The 14,662-nt window shown below is 40.7% G+C and overlaps 1 protein-coding gene across 1 annotated transcript in view; it reads right to left on the bottom strand.

Moving 5' to 3' along the window:
• The window catches only part of raver2 (ribonucleoprotein, PTB-binding 2), a 60,029-nt gene extending 48,370 nt beyond the window's left edge, over nucleotides 1–11,659 (bottom strand). The window contains exon 1 of the mRNA XM_063891763.1: nucleotides 11,366–11,659. Within this exon, the coding sequence (XP_063747833.1) occupies nucleotides 11,366–11,641 (276 nt within the window). The 5' untranslated portion in view covers nucleotides 11,642–11,659. The remainder of the gene's footprint in view (nucleotides 1–11,365) is intronic.
• Nucleotides 11,660–14,662: the final 3,003 nt, after the last annotated feature.

Raw genomic sequence — 14,662 nt, 5'->3', positions numbered from 1 at the left:
ACTCATAGTTCATTCTCTCTCGGGTGGCGTTTTATCACTCGTCCCTGTGCTATTCTATACTTAAATCCAGCCGAAAGTTTCTCACTGGCCCATTAAAAGACACTCAAGGGCTATTTTTAGCAGCCCTGCTTCTCATCTCAGCCACACAATTTACCAAATGAGCACATCATGCTACACAGTTTTTTTTTATGATAATAGATTCACGCTATTACCTTTTACCTTCCATGTTTTAATGATCTTTCACATTCACTACATCCCTTCACGCTGCTCTACGACACTGCACTCCGTTTCCCACTACGCTATTTCAACAGCTTCCTAATTAACGCTGCCGTAATTGCTAAGCGACACTCACAAGTGCTTTAAAACAGCCAATGGGCTCCGAAAATATACGGTGTGAGCAAACACTCGTAATGTAAACTGAAAACACACACTGCAAATCATAAAATCCTGATTTAATATTTGAGAGAAATCCAGCTAAATGTTGTTGGCTCTTAATGGATACAGGTACCATAAACCTTGACTTTAATTATCATTTCATTTCAAAAAGATACCTGCCCTATTGCATGGGAACCTAGAGACAGTATGTGAGCAGAAGCAGCTGGACGGACAAGCCGTATCCTGTCCTATAGTATGTTCCTCTATGTCAAGCTGTTCTGTAATATAAGTGTGTTGTTTTGTTCCATGCTGTGCTATGCTCTCTGCGTGTTTGAACGCTGACATTTCCAGCAAGGCCAGTCAGTACCCCAGCACCAGCTTCAAGCACAGGGCCGATATCTGCACACCCACCTACACGTTTGTGTAGCGATAAAACAAGACTGCCCTGAGAGGATGAACATGATAAGGAATGTGATAGCAGCGCAGCAGCTGACACCTGGTAAGATGGAGCTCATAGGCATGGATGCTGTAGAGAAGTCTGTAAATACAGTAGCTTATAATATTTAAAACCTTGTCTAGTCCAGACTGATCAGAACTTTTATCATTACCCATTTTATTTAATGACATCTTCACTGAGGTTGTCCCCCATCTGTACAATCAACGCAATTCTGAATGTGTTGTGTCATCAGGAATTTTGTTAACATTGGACAAACAATGAAGTGTCTGCTCTCTACTTGACAGGACACAACCTCTCAGGTGAGCGCACACACACACACACACACACACACACACACACACACACACACACACACACACACACACACACACACACACACACACACACACACACACACACACACACACACACACACACACACACACACACACACACACACACACACACACACACACACACACACACACACACACACACACACACAGGTTGTGACCAATACAAAGACATAGAAACCTCTCTATCATTATGCTTGCATTATTTGAAAGAGAAGGCTAGTGGTCATAAAATGTAAATGCAAATGTAATTGCAACCTGCCTTCCTCAGTGAGGTCTGCTAGCCATCCCATTCACTAAATCTCAGTCCATCTTTTCTCCCGAGTCCTTATCTGTGGTAAAACGAGACAGTGAACTGAACTCAACCTCCACGGTCTTCAAAAATCACTAGATCTTCTGTAAAAGTTATTTCCCACCTAATGTGCTCTTCCTTTCACCTGCAGCCTTGTGGCACTTTTGTCAGGTGGAAAGTGGAACTGAATACTGCAGCACTAGTTTCTGAAGGCTTCTCTTTGTATCTTTTTTTTTGTAAGTTGATTTGGACATCTCAGAGGGGTGCCTAGAAATGCACTTTCAAGACCCAACGCTGCACAGCACATACAGTGGGGCAAAAAAGTATTTAGTCAGCCACCAATTGTGCAAGTTCTCCCATTTAAAAAGATGAGAGAGGCCTGTAATTTTTATCATAGGTATACCTCAACTATGAGAGACAAAATTAGAAGAAAAAAATCCAGAAAATCCCATTGTAGGATTTTTAAAGAATTTATTTTCAAATTATTGAGGAAAATAAGTATTTGGTCAATAACAAAAGTTCATCTCAATACTTTGTTATATACCCTTTGTTGGCAATGACAGAGGTCAAACGTTTTCTGTAAGTCTTCACAAGGTTTCCACACTGTTGCTGGTATTTTGGCCCATTCCCCCATGCAGATCTCCTCTAAAGCAGCGATGTTTTGGGGCTGTCGCTGGGCAACACGGACTTTCAACTCCCTCCAAAGATTTTCTATGGGGTTGAGATCTGGAGACTGGCTAGGCCACTCCAGGACCTTGAAATGCTTCTTACGAAGCCACTCCTTCGTTGCCCTGGCGGTGTGTTTGGGATCATTGTCATGCTGAAAGACCCAGCCACGCTTCATCTTCAGTGCCCTTGCTGATGGAAGGAGGTTTTCACTCAAAATCTCACGATACATGGCCCCATTCATTCTTTCCTTTACACGGATCAGTCGTCCTGGTCCCTTTGCAGAAAAACAGCCCCAAAGCCTGATGTTTCCACCCCTATGCTTCACAGTAGGTATGGTGTTCTTTGGATGCAACTCTGCATTCTTTCTCCTCCAAACATGACGAGTTGAGTTTTTACCAAAAAGTTCTATTTTGGTTTCATCTGACCATATGACATTCTCCCAATCCTCTTCTGGATCATCCAAATGCCCTCTAGCAAACTTCAGACGGGCCTGGACATGTACTGGCTTAAGCAGGGGGACACGTCTGGAACTGCAGGATTTAAGTCCCTGGCGGCGTAGTGTGTTACTGATGGTAGCCTCTGTTACTTTGGTCCCAGCTCTCTGCAGGTCATTCACTAGGTCCCCCCCGTGTGGTTCTGGGATTTTTGCTCACCGTTCTTGTGATCATTTTGACCCCACGGGGTGAGATCTTGCGGAGATTAGCAGTGGTCTTGCATGTCTTCCATTTTCTAATAATTGCTCCCACAGTTGATTTCTTCACACCAAGCTGCTTACCTATTGCAGATTCAGTTTTCCCAGCCTGGTGCAGGTCTACAATTTTGTCTCTGGTCTCCTTTGACAGCTATTTGGTCTTGGCCATAGTGGAGTTTGGATTATGACTGTTTGAGGTTGTGGACAGGTGTCTTTTATACTGATAAAGACTTCAAAAAGGTGCCATTAATACAGGTAACGAGTGGAAGACAGAGGAGCCTCTTAAAGAAGAAGTTACAGGTCTGTGAGAGCCAGAAATCTTGCTTGTTTGTAGGTGACCAAATACTTATTTTACCGAGGAATTTACCAATTAATTCATTAAAAATCCTACAATGTGATTTCCTGGATTGTTTCCCCCATTCTGTCTCTCATAGTTGAAGTGTACCTATGATGAAAATTACAGGCCTCTCTCATCTTTTTAAATGGGAGAACTTGCACAATTGGTGGCTGACTAAATACTTTTTTGCCCCACTGTATCTTGTCTAGTATTGCGAGTCAAGCCATACAATCAAACTAAATTGTGTTAGCAGCAGTCGTAAACTATTACAACAGTGTTAAGAACTATAGTGTGGCCATTAAACCAAGATGTAAAAGAGGAGATGTGTGTGTTATTCTCAAATGTTCATCTCGTTAACCGCCACCAGCGTCATCAAGAGCTGCATCATCCCAAGAATAAACGCTTTGCTGCATCAGACACACACCACCGTTCTATTTCCAACCGTTGGCACAAGTTAATGCTCCTGAAAAGCAGCAATTGTATTCCTTTCACATCCGCTAGATGTTACAAATGCAAATGACAGCACTCGTATTTCAAACACATCATAGAAGTGAGATCAGTGAAATCATTTCCAACTGCAGATCAATTAAGTGTCACCGGTGTCAGATTACTGTAATTTCAATGCAATGGCAAACATCATGCATTTCCAGGAAGTCTCCTTCGAATGACAATTTCTGCCTCAAATAAAGAGCAAACTGACTTCAAATTGTCTTTCAGACAGTCTCTGCGTTGTTTTGACGCTTTTGTCTGTCAGCTTGTTTGCCAGATCAGATATTTCTATTTCCTCTGCACTCCGGAATTCTACTAATTAGAAAATCTTCAAGGTGACATAAATGTAAGGTGACCAAAACAAAAGGCAATAAGTGAAAGCACTGACACCTGTTCACACTCTCACAGACACAGACACAGACACAGACACAGACACACACACACACACACACACACACACACACACACACACACACACACACACACACACACACACACACACACACACACACACACACACACACACACACACACACACACACACACACACACACACACACACAGGGGGAAGAAGAAAGGAGATATTATTTCTGTGAGTTTGTGTTTGTGTGTGTGTGTGTGTGTGTGTGTGTGTGTGTGTGTGTGTGTGTGTGTGTGTGTGTGTGTGTGTGTGTGTGTGTGTGTGTGTGTGTGTGTGTGTGTGTGTGTGTGTGTGTGTGTGTGTGTGTCTGTGAGAGTGTGAGAAAGAGAGAGAGAGAGACAGGCAAGTGTAGTGACAGGCTGCAGGGATGGAGGTGGAGGGAGGATAGGGGGATAAGAGGACAAACACACTCTGCGTGGCCTCCTTAACGGCTGTAACCGTGTCCTTGACCTACACAGTGTTATATGTGCTACTGAGAGAGAACAGAGGATGAAGCCCACGTCTGACAGAAAGCAAAAAACAACTCCCACAAATACTACTGGATGGTTTTAAATTATTAGGTTTACAATAACCCCATTGTTTCACATTTATTGAGAAGATATACTAGCAATGCTTTCATACGAGTGATTTTACTGCCCCTTATTACCTGTAATTAATTACCTTAGTGTAAGCTGCTTTAGTCTGTGATGAGTTACACCAACCCCTTTGACATGCATCTACAAAACCCTAATTTCTATATTTGATGATGCATTAATAACAAACACAATTTCTACTGTGAATGTAGATTAGATAGACATTTTCAAGTAAATGTCAAACACACAGGGATGAAAACCAGCTAATGGAATCAATCAGGAAATTAAAATGTTGTCATTAGTACTAGCATTCAAACTCATAAAATATATATATATATATAAATAACATTTAACGGCAGCATTCGGCTATAAGAATGTTTATTATTTTGCTAATTATTCACTGGGAATTACCACAATGAATCTCTTACAGATAAAAAAAACCTTCTCCCATATTTGGTCGTATTGTTTGGTGAGTTGGCATCTGCAGCTCGAACAAAGCGCACCACGGATCGTTGGCCCATCACATGCCTGCAAGGAGAGCTTCTTAGAAAACATCCACACTCACATATAGAGAGCAGACAATTATCAATACACATGCTGCAGACATCTCTTTTCCTGTCTCTCTCAAAACATTCTCAAATGTTTTCACACCTTGTTAGTTTAAATCCCGGCAATCTGCACTGGTAGGATTCCTCCCTTTAACAACTTGGTTTGATTCCTCTCTACTTCCGTTTTATCACTTTCTCTTTATCCAGGCTCTATTCTCCCCTCTTTCTCATATGTCTATTTGATATTTCATAGGGAAGAATGATGATATGATATTAGGAAAGGATAGAACCAGTGGGCTGAGGGAAGCAGGTGGCTTGCCTTAAGACAGGACCGATTTTGCGGTCACCCAGTGTGACCCCTCCTCCCTCCCCCATCCACACCCACCCATCTCTGCTTGACTCTGGCCCTAAAGCAACAGGGATCAGATTGGAGGTTATGTTCCCTACTGAGCCGGCAGTCACTTCTCTCCTACAGACATTAGGTCAAAACATCCTTTAAGAATATTCCTTTATTTGCTTGAGCCTTTTTCATCAGCAGTGTACACTTGGTGTGATTATGGTCAGTTCTAGCCAAAAAGATCAAACAATCTTAAACTGATTTTGTACCAGGGGGTTGGCAAGGTTAACATCTTTCTATTATCATCATCGATTTTTCAACATTTTCCAGTATCTTGGTCACAGTTTATCTTTGGAAAAATATCTGAAAAAACTACACTTTACTGCAAATGTGAGGATATGTGAGACCGGCAGAGAAGCTCTCAGACATAAAAGCTACATAATGGCTTCTCGTACTAATTTACACTGTTAGGCGCCAGTGAAAGTACAACGCACATAAAACAAGCAGGATGTGGACCGGTTAATGTCTTCTTCTGCACTTGGATTACACACATTTTAGTTTCTTACCGAAATTAAAATAATCAAAAGAAGCTTCACATTATTGGAAATAAACTAAAATAGACTAAATGGTTTGTCAACTTGGTTATGCAAAAACCTCACTTTGGAATACAACAATTAAAATTGATCTTTCTCAACATATAGGGTAATACATAATTATGTTATGGCAATTTTCACCTGAAACTGAAATACATGCTGCTAGATCTGTTTAAAATATCAAGAGATAATTTACGTTTTCAAGTTAAACTGGTCACCAACAGTAGTGACATTTGAGTATTTAGAAAACGTTTTTTTACAATTTTTACAGACCTAATTGGGTAGAAAAAACCTCCTGAAAGTGATTTATGAAAATAAATATATCACAGAAGAAAGAATGGATGAGTTGCTGCAGATAACCACCAGCATATCACAAGAGAACTGTAAATCCATCAGACTTGAGCACTAAGCAGTATTAGCACTCTCACTTGCTGTATACTTTGTGATCTTAGGTGAAGTTGAACTTGAAATGGTTTCCTCTATTTGACCCATCTCATTATTGAAGTTTTTTTCCCTCATAGAGCTGCCACCAGAAGGGATTTGATTTTTCTATCTCGGCTATTATTGTTGGTTACAATGTTCAAGTGTGTTAGGTTTTGCGGTTTATTTTTATCTCACTCATCGAACTCCAGGCACCTGAGTTTTCTGCATACTGGACTTCAAGTATCAAGAACTGTAGTTAACAGGGAACCAGCAGGATCCTCAACAGTGTCAAACACCACTCCACCTGCCCCATCTCACACTCACACAAAACAATGACTTAAAGGGCCCCTATTATGCTTTTCCGGTTATAACCCGTCCTTTCGTGTGTTATGTAGCTTTTTCTGCATGTAAACGGTCTGCAAAGTCACAAACCCTCAAAGTACACCCTTTAGCGAGTAAAACTCTAAAGCAGAAAAGACGTGTCTATACTGCCCTCATACGCCTCGTTGTAGATTTTTCTTTTTGCATTTTTTTCTTCCAGGCGCTATTGACGTCACTAAATCTGGAATGGTCGGTTGGCTGAGGGTGTGCCAACGTGCCGATTGGTCTAATAAGCAAGTTGGCACACCCTCTGCCAACCGACCATTTACTGTTGGAAGGCTGAAATGTCAAGGAAGTACTGTGCTCTGAAATGTGAAAGGAAATTTCATCTGTTTGCCATACTGAAGGCAGTACCACGAAAAAGTCAGAGGTTGAAATTTATTTTGAACACTGTTGGTTCAACGGTTCGAAGTACTGTACTGTGTGCCCGGCATTTCACGGACGACGGCTTCAAAAACCTTGCACAGGTTGATGCCGATTTGCAAAGCAAGTACTGAAGGACGAGGCTGTCCGACAAGGCGTTAGGACAGAGTGAACAGAGATACTATACAGAGATGCTGTATAAGAAAACCAATGTGATTTTGGAACATTGAACAATGTAAATCTATTCTAGTACACCTCAACAGTGGAATTATGATCAGTAAAAACGGCCACAAAATGGGACCTATAACAGTTACATGTATCGACTTTCAGTTGAGTCCTATCATGACCATATTAAAGTATAGCATTAATCTATTTTAAAAAATGGTATTAGTAAATAATAATACCAAGCTATGAGAGATAATTTAAAAACAATGTGTATCTGATTAAATGTGTAAAAAGATATTGATTTAACCATATCACACACAACACTCTCTTTAATGTCACCAAAGACCATAAAAAGGTGAGATATAGCTCATCTGAACTTTATATAATCAACTTCCTTATGGCATACAGAAAGTAGATGATTAGACTTTATCAACCTGTTGCTATGTCCTGATTGTATGGACAGTATTCAGTTAAACCACTGTATTTTAACTGCCTATGTGCACAAACATCTGCAAAACGTTGCCACAGTAAAGGGCTAAATCACAACATCATGTGTGCACGCTGGTTTGTAAGTGATTAAGGCTGCCCACTGGCAGGAGGGGCAGATTTCATGAACATCTGCTACTGACACACAGACACTCACACATCGCAGCATGTAAAGCGAGAGGAGGGAGTGGGAGGAAAGGCAACAGCTCAGGCACATGCTGCTTTGTGACATTTACATATTTGTGTTTACCTGTACTGTACATATGCAATCACAACTGCACACACATACACACACACACTGACACACAAACATTCAGCTTGATGTTCAAAAAACAAAGAAACATATGCCCATGCACCTCTTGCCAAAGGTCTGTTGTGTTTTTGAGGAAAGTAAATAATTCAACAACTTAGTAGAAGTCCTTGGAAGCTAACCTCCCTATATACTGTATACAAACACAGACACAAACACACAGCCCACATTTATTTTACCCTCCAGCAAATCTGCAAATATCTTTTGAGCCTTTTTGAAATTCAATATTCTGGGTGCACAATTGTGGTATGGGCAAAATGATCGCTCAATACTTGGGTTCAACTCTTCCTCGAGCTTCTCTCAACATAGTTGTTTGCAAGACAGAAATCGGTTAGTGATAATATCCAAGACATTTTTGCCAATATGGATATCTGCATATGCAATTTTTAGTTATCTATATGTTTATTTATCTATAAACTTTACTTTTCTAACATTGTTAAAACATAAACTAAGTTATAAACAATAACTCTAGTATGACAATAATATTTAGTAAAATGCTATTGTTTTGCAGCAAACCTATTACCACTAGAAATACTATAGAACAGCTATTGTATAAGCAAAATTCCCTCTTGGAGACAATTAGGTATTCAGTATATTATTAATCTATTTCCTTTCCTTTCTTCTTTCATCACTCCTTCCTTTCCTTTCCTCTCCTCTCCTCTTACCCAACTCTTCCATCTTCCTGTCTCTCCTTTCTTATTGCCCTCTTCTCTCCGTTGTTCCCATCCCCCCACTTCTCTCTGAGATGAGGACTGTCAGCAGGGCCATATATTTGACACAGTGCACCATGGACTCCACACACTCGCACCACACATATCCAACCTACAAAACAGTGTTCACTAATAGGGCAGCGGATATGAAGGGAATGGGAGATGGGAGTAAGCTGGGCGTTGTTGAGTCCATCAGACATGTTATATAAGAGGGTGACACAGATTTTAAACATACATCTTTAACCATATGGAAAATACTGTAATGTCAACACCAGCTCTATGAATATCATTGGATCCCTGTACAACCAAAGCAACTACCCAGATCCCTATAGTTGCTTTCTTCAAATAGCTTTTTTGGTTTTAGTCCAACCAACTGTTGAAAAAATAAGAGTATTTCATTATGCAATTATATTTACAGCCAGTTCTTAAATTTGCTAAGCAGGAACAAGAAAATGTTTTGCATTTATGTGTAATAAAAAAAAAACTTATTATTAGTGTTTTTGTTATGTATATCTGTCAATCACATTATCAGCTAATCATTTCAAGCATCTCTAATATACAGAAGTAAGCTCAGGCTGAAATCCCTTCAAAGAGAAATGAATGCAGCATTTGGAGCGTTTTGAACACACCATGGAAATTAACCATCCACAGCAATGGATTTCATTCTGTTATTGATGGCTAAAATATTTAGCCTTATGCTGACATTGTTACTCATATTTTCTGCCATACTGCTGGATCAATGAGTTACCTCCACAAAAAAAGGTTTGTAGCCTGAGCTTTCACTACCAGTCAGTTACCCACAGCGCGCTTATACAGTATGACCCTGAACTACTCCCTTAAATTCATATGGCACATTCAACAGGGCAAGCTCCATGCAGCTCTGCTCAGGCTCACTAAACATATCACACTTGTTCTGACACATGAATAATGTGGAAAATACAAAGAGAGAGAGAGAAACACAGAGACAGAGAGAGAAAGAAATTCCAATTCTGTTCCTTTACCTGATCCAAGTGACTTTTCCTCTCACTCCCCTGTGCCTCTCATTCTCACAAACACCATGCAGTTATACTATTTCACACTCTCTGTCCTTCCCTTTCTCCTTAAAATACACAAACAGACACAAACACCTGTCAGGGAACTGGTTCTCCTTGGCAGTCTGCCTCTTTCCAAGATGTTTGGGTGCTACAACCCTGAAGGAAAACATCATCAGCTACTTCAACACTCCCTCATGAAGGCTTGCGTGCTGACCCAAGTGATGAATGTCACTTAGGAGTAGGAGAAACCAAAAAGGTATTCGATTTATAAACAGTGAAGACACTTTGTGGATCTTTTGAAGAGAAACATGCATGCAAAGTTATTGCGTTTAATCTAAACAAAAAAATTAAACAGACTGATGTGCTGTGAACATAACAATTTGACCTAGTTGAATTATTTATAACTCATGTTTACATTAGGAACATACATAACACAGGTGCTAAGGCAGAGGACCTTGAGTGTACAAAAGTATATTGTCTGTAGGAAATAAGCCGACTAAAATTGTGATTGTTTTTCATTCAAATGTTTGCTGCAAGAAGATATGAAAGAAGGAAAAAGCAAAGTCACAACAGATGCTGCCAGATAAAGCAAAACATATGTGCATAATGTATTGCTCTGAGAAGTGAAAATATTAAAACATAGTGGTAGAAGAAAATGTTGATAAACTATAATGGAAAACGTGCATTCATGGTAAAAAATGTTTAAAAAACTTCCTGTAAACAGAAAGTAAACTTGTTTTATAATTTAACCTATAACCTATTATGTAAATGCTAGAACAGTGAGAACAGATGCATGGACAAAGATGGATAAATCTGATTGACCGGAATATGGAACTTTATGCACAGTATCTCTTGTTGTTGCAAGAACAGCAACATAACTTACAAGACCCACTCAGCTTTTGCAAGAACACAGAGACATGTAGTGTTTTGTTTCATTCAATTCAGATCATCAGAAAACATTGACACAAACATGTTTGTTTAAGTCACAAATGTTGTAATGACAACAGTAAAACCAAATTTGACAGCCACATTTTGCAATGTTGTGAAAAAAAAGTTGAGCCTTTAAATATATCAGATTAATCGGGGATCCCTTTGCTCACATCATTGAGACAGTATGCATTGAGTTTTGAAATGACAAGCAAGCTTATTAACTACACAGTGAGAAAAGGGGGGGTCAATAAAAGGTTGCAATGGACAGTTTAGAGCTTCAGACAGTTGTAATTATAACCCAACAACGTAACGCACATTTTAAAAGTGCGATGCTCAGTGCAAACTAAAGTAATTAGCACAGACGACGCAAAATAAGCCTAACTGTGCGTAAAAATTGAAAACTAAGTGTACCACGCTACTTTTGCTTCAGTTTCCAAAACTAACGTGTACCTGGTTAGTCGTGTCAGGCGGCAGGTTCTTAATGAGGATTTTCCTCCTGTTGCTCAGCTCCTGGCGAGTTTTGGCCAGCCGCTTCTCGATCTCCTCCGGCTCCAGCTCCGGCAGGTCGCGGAGGCTCATCTCTGAGTCCGACGGCTGCGCTGCGGCTGCCACCTCCTCGTCCTCCGGCTGCCGGGTCTCTGGACTGTCCATCCCCGGGGAAAGTGTGCTGTCCCCGGCAAGAGAAGAGTGAACGCTAGGCGGCTGGATGGATGACGCTGCCGCCATCTTGGGTAGCTGAGTGAAAAGTGAGTGTGAGGGAAGTGAGTGAGTGAGAGAGACAGAGAGAGGAGGAGAGAGAGCAGGTGGGAGGTGTGTCCGTAAAGAGAGAGCCCCCATTCCAATGCAAAGAAATAGCTTAATTAATTGAGTCAGGTAAACTTCTTTATCGTTCAATACATGTCTTATACTTGGAGTCAAATATTCATTTAATATATTGTGCATTTTATATTTCCCAGCGTCATCATCAACTTGCTCAATTTTCCTTTGGTTTGTCTGGTTGCTAGTTATTCTTTTTTATTGAATGATACGCAGTTTATGTAAGACAACTTTTTCGATGCATTTTATTCCTTTACATACGTTTTTCATTCGTTATGAGGTAGAATGTGCAGGAAGCACTCAGTTCATAGATAAAACAAACATGTTTAAAGGGGTTCTTTGCGGCTCACGTGGTGTCTAGCATGTCAGGCTGCACCTCGCGGACTCCTGGCGACCCCAACTGTCTGCTGGATGTATAGAAGCCAATTAAGATCCGTCAAAATCACCAGCAGTCCATCACACAGTTTGTTTAGTTCGTGTAGATTTAGTGTTGTCACCAGAGGCTGCTTGATTTTTACATGCCATCAATGCTTGACTCTACTTCAGGTTTTAAAGGAGAGCATACATCCACACGTTTTGTCATTTATGATGTTTAAACTGTGAAGTATATTAAAGAAATACATTAGCAGTTAAATACAAGCACAAGCTTAAGCACTAGATGCATCCAAGTCTTATTTTTTTGTGAAGCCCAATTAACACATATTCTTTTGCTCAAAGACTGAAAGAGAGAGAGAAACATTCACTGTAGAATATATCTACAACACTATAGCTTTCCTGTTCCCCATGAGCATAATGTGACCATGAATGGCTGTGTTCCTTCCTTCCTTTCTACCCAAGTCATCCAGTGAATGCCAAACTAGAAGCCAACCGAGCCCGCCTGCCTGCCCACCGTGGGTGGAAAGCTGCTCCTGGCAAACACAAAGAGAACTGAGCTCCCTGCTGAGTCTTCACAATGCCTATGTAGCTTCCGCAGGCTCATGAGTGGCTGATAGGCACACAAACACACTGTAAACTCACACTCCCGTAGGCCCACAAACATGTCAGCAACTGCACACTTCAACCCACTAAAGGAAATATTTAGAGCGTGATTATGCTGAAGCCTTTAAGAGATAGTGAAATCAAGCTCCTATCATCCAACCTCCATGTTCTCTCTCACCATCTGTGTGAAGCGTTTCTTGGCAGATTGCAGTCCAGACACTCACAGTTGTCAGTGGGTGAAAATGATCTCACATTGCCAAGTGGCTGAACCAGTGGAACTGTCACACACCAGTATATGGACCGTTTGTATGAACGTTTTAATCAAGCTTACGCTCAGAAGAGCCAAGTGCTAAATGAAAAGCAAATAAAGGCTGACAAAATCTCCTACAACATGGGGATGGACGTATTTTATCTAGAAAAACTATACCAGTTTTCACTTTATTATTTCAAGGAAGAACAGGATTTAAGGATGAAAAGCCCAATAGTGTCACTTTTGAAAAATGGTCAGCAGAATTAAAATAATTGAGTTAATTATCAAATCTACATTTTCAACTATTTTGATCACCGGTGAGTGCCTGCTGCTTTACTGAGTGATAGCACATTATCACTCAGTAAAGTATTGTATATTTGGGTTGTGTGCTGTTGGTTTGAAAAAAATCTAATGAAGAAGTTCTCACAGTGTCTTGGAAATTACACTGGGAACCGTTTTTTTTGTTTGTTACTAGAGCTACAAATCACAAACTAATGTCCTCCTGCAAATCAAAAGGTGGGAAATGCCCCTGACCATAATTCATCCAATGAATTTGCAAGACACGTTTTAAAATCAGCTTTAAAAAAAGCAATTTACACATGAAAGGCATTGAGTAGAAGTCAGTTTTTAATCTAACTGCTGCTCATACAATAGACCTTCTGACAGATTGTGAGACATGAATCATTGAGCAGTGGTTCTCTGAAACGACAGCAAGGACTTGCTTGTCACTCGCACAGGCTGATTTTCGGGACGCATGAATCACTCCACTAAGTGCTAAACAACGTTTCCATGAGAGAACAATTAATTTGTTCTCTCGGTCCCTTTGGCACAAAAGTATGCTGTATTAACACTCACAGACACACTTCAACACACGCACGCACGCACGAACACACACTTCAACACACACACGCATGCATTATCTCATGTCTGCCTGCAGCAAAGTTAAGTTGCTCAAACTCTGTATCTTTCATAGCCTTGTACCTATGTGCAAGTCAAACCCCAAAAATGATGGGCTATAGGCCTACTTAACACACCAAGGGAAAAAGAGATGTAAGTCCCTCTACATGTAAAAACACAAGAGCCATGCAAGTGCAGAGTGTCAGCCAGTGATTCACAGCCTTTTGGAGTGGGTGGGAGTAGAGAGGAGAAAAAGAAAGCGGGGAAAACGCTTGCCGCTGCTCGCTGGTACTGAGAGTGTGATGGTGTGGGTGGGCAGAGTGGCTGAGCGGGAAGAGCAGGCACCTGGGATGAGCTCAGTAGGCGTGAGGATCAGAAGGGGGGGTGGTTTGAACCCTACATGGCAAAGTGGTTGATTGCGCGTGGGAGTTGACAGAGAGCATGTACACGTGTGTGTATACCTGTATGATAGTGCAGTGTTATGGACATCTCGCTCTGTAAATTCTGGAAACATGGATTTAAAGCTCATGAGCTGGTGCTGTGCTCTCATAAATGATCAGTCATGGAGTCTGGTGTGTACCTTCCTTTTTTTTTAGCATAGCAGAAATTAAGGGACTTGTGACCTAGTAAAAACTGCTGACCGGAACCCAAAGGACTATATATATTAGGTCCCTGTCCAATTTGTGCCCTAATTACAATGGTCAGACGCATCCCTGTTCACCAGTGCTTCAGGGAATCTACTTTTGTGTGGCCAGTTAAGTGAATCAGTAATGAGAAACTTGCACTTGTTTTAGCATGAATTAACC

Source organism: Eleginops maclovinus, chromosome 9, assembly GCF_036324505.1.
Source record: "Eleginops maclovinus isolate JMC-PN-2008 ecotype Puerto Natales chromosome 9, JC_Emac_rtc_rv5, whole genome shotgun sequence".
Lineage (NCBI taxonomy): Eukaryota > Metazoa > Chordata > Actinopteri > Perciformes > Eleginopidae > Eleginops > Eleginops maclovinus.
This window is presented reverse-complemented; position numbering and strand designations above follow the sequence as displayed.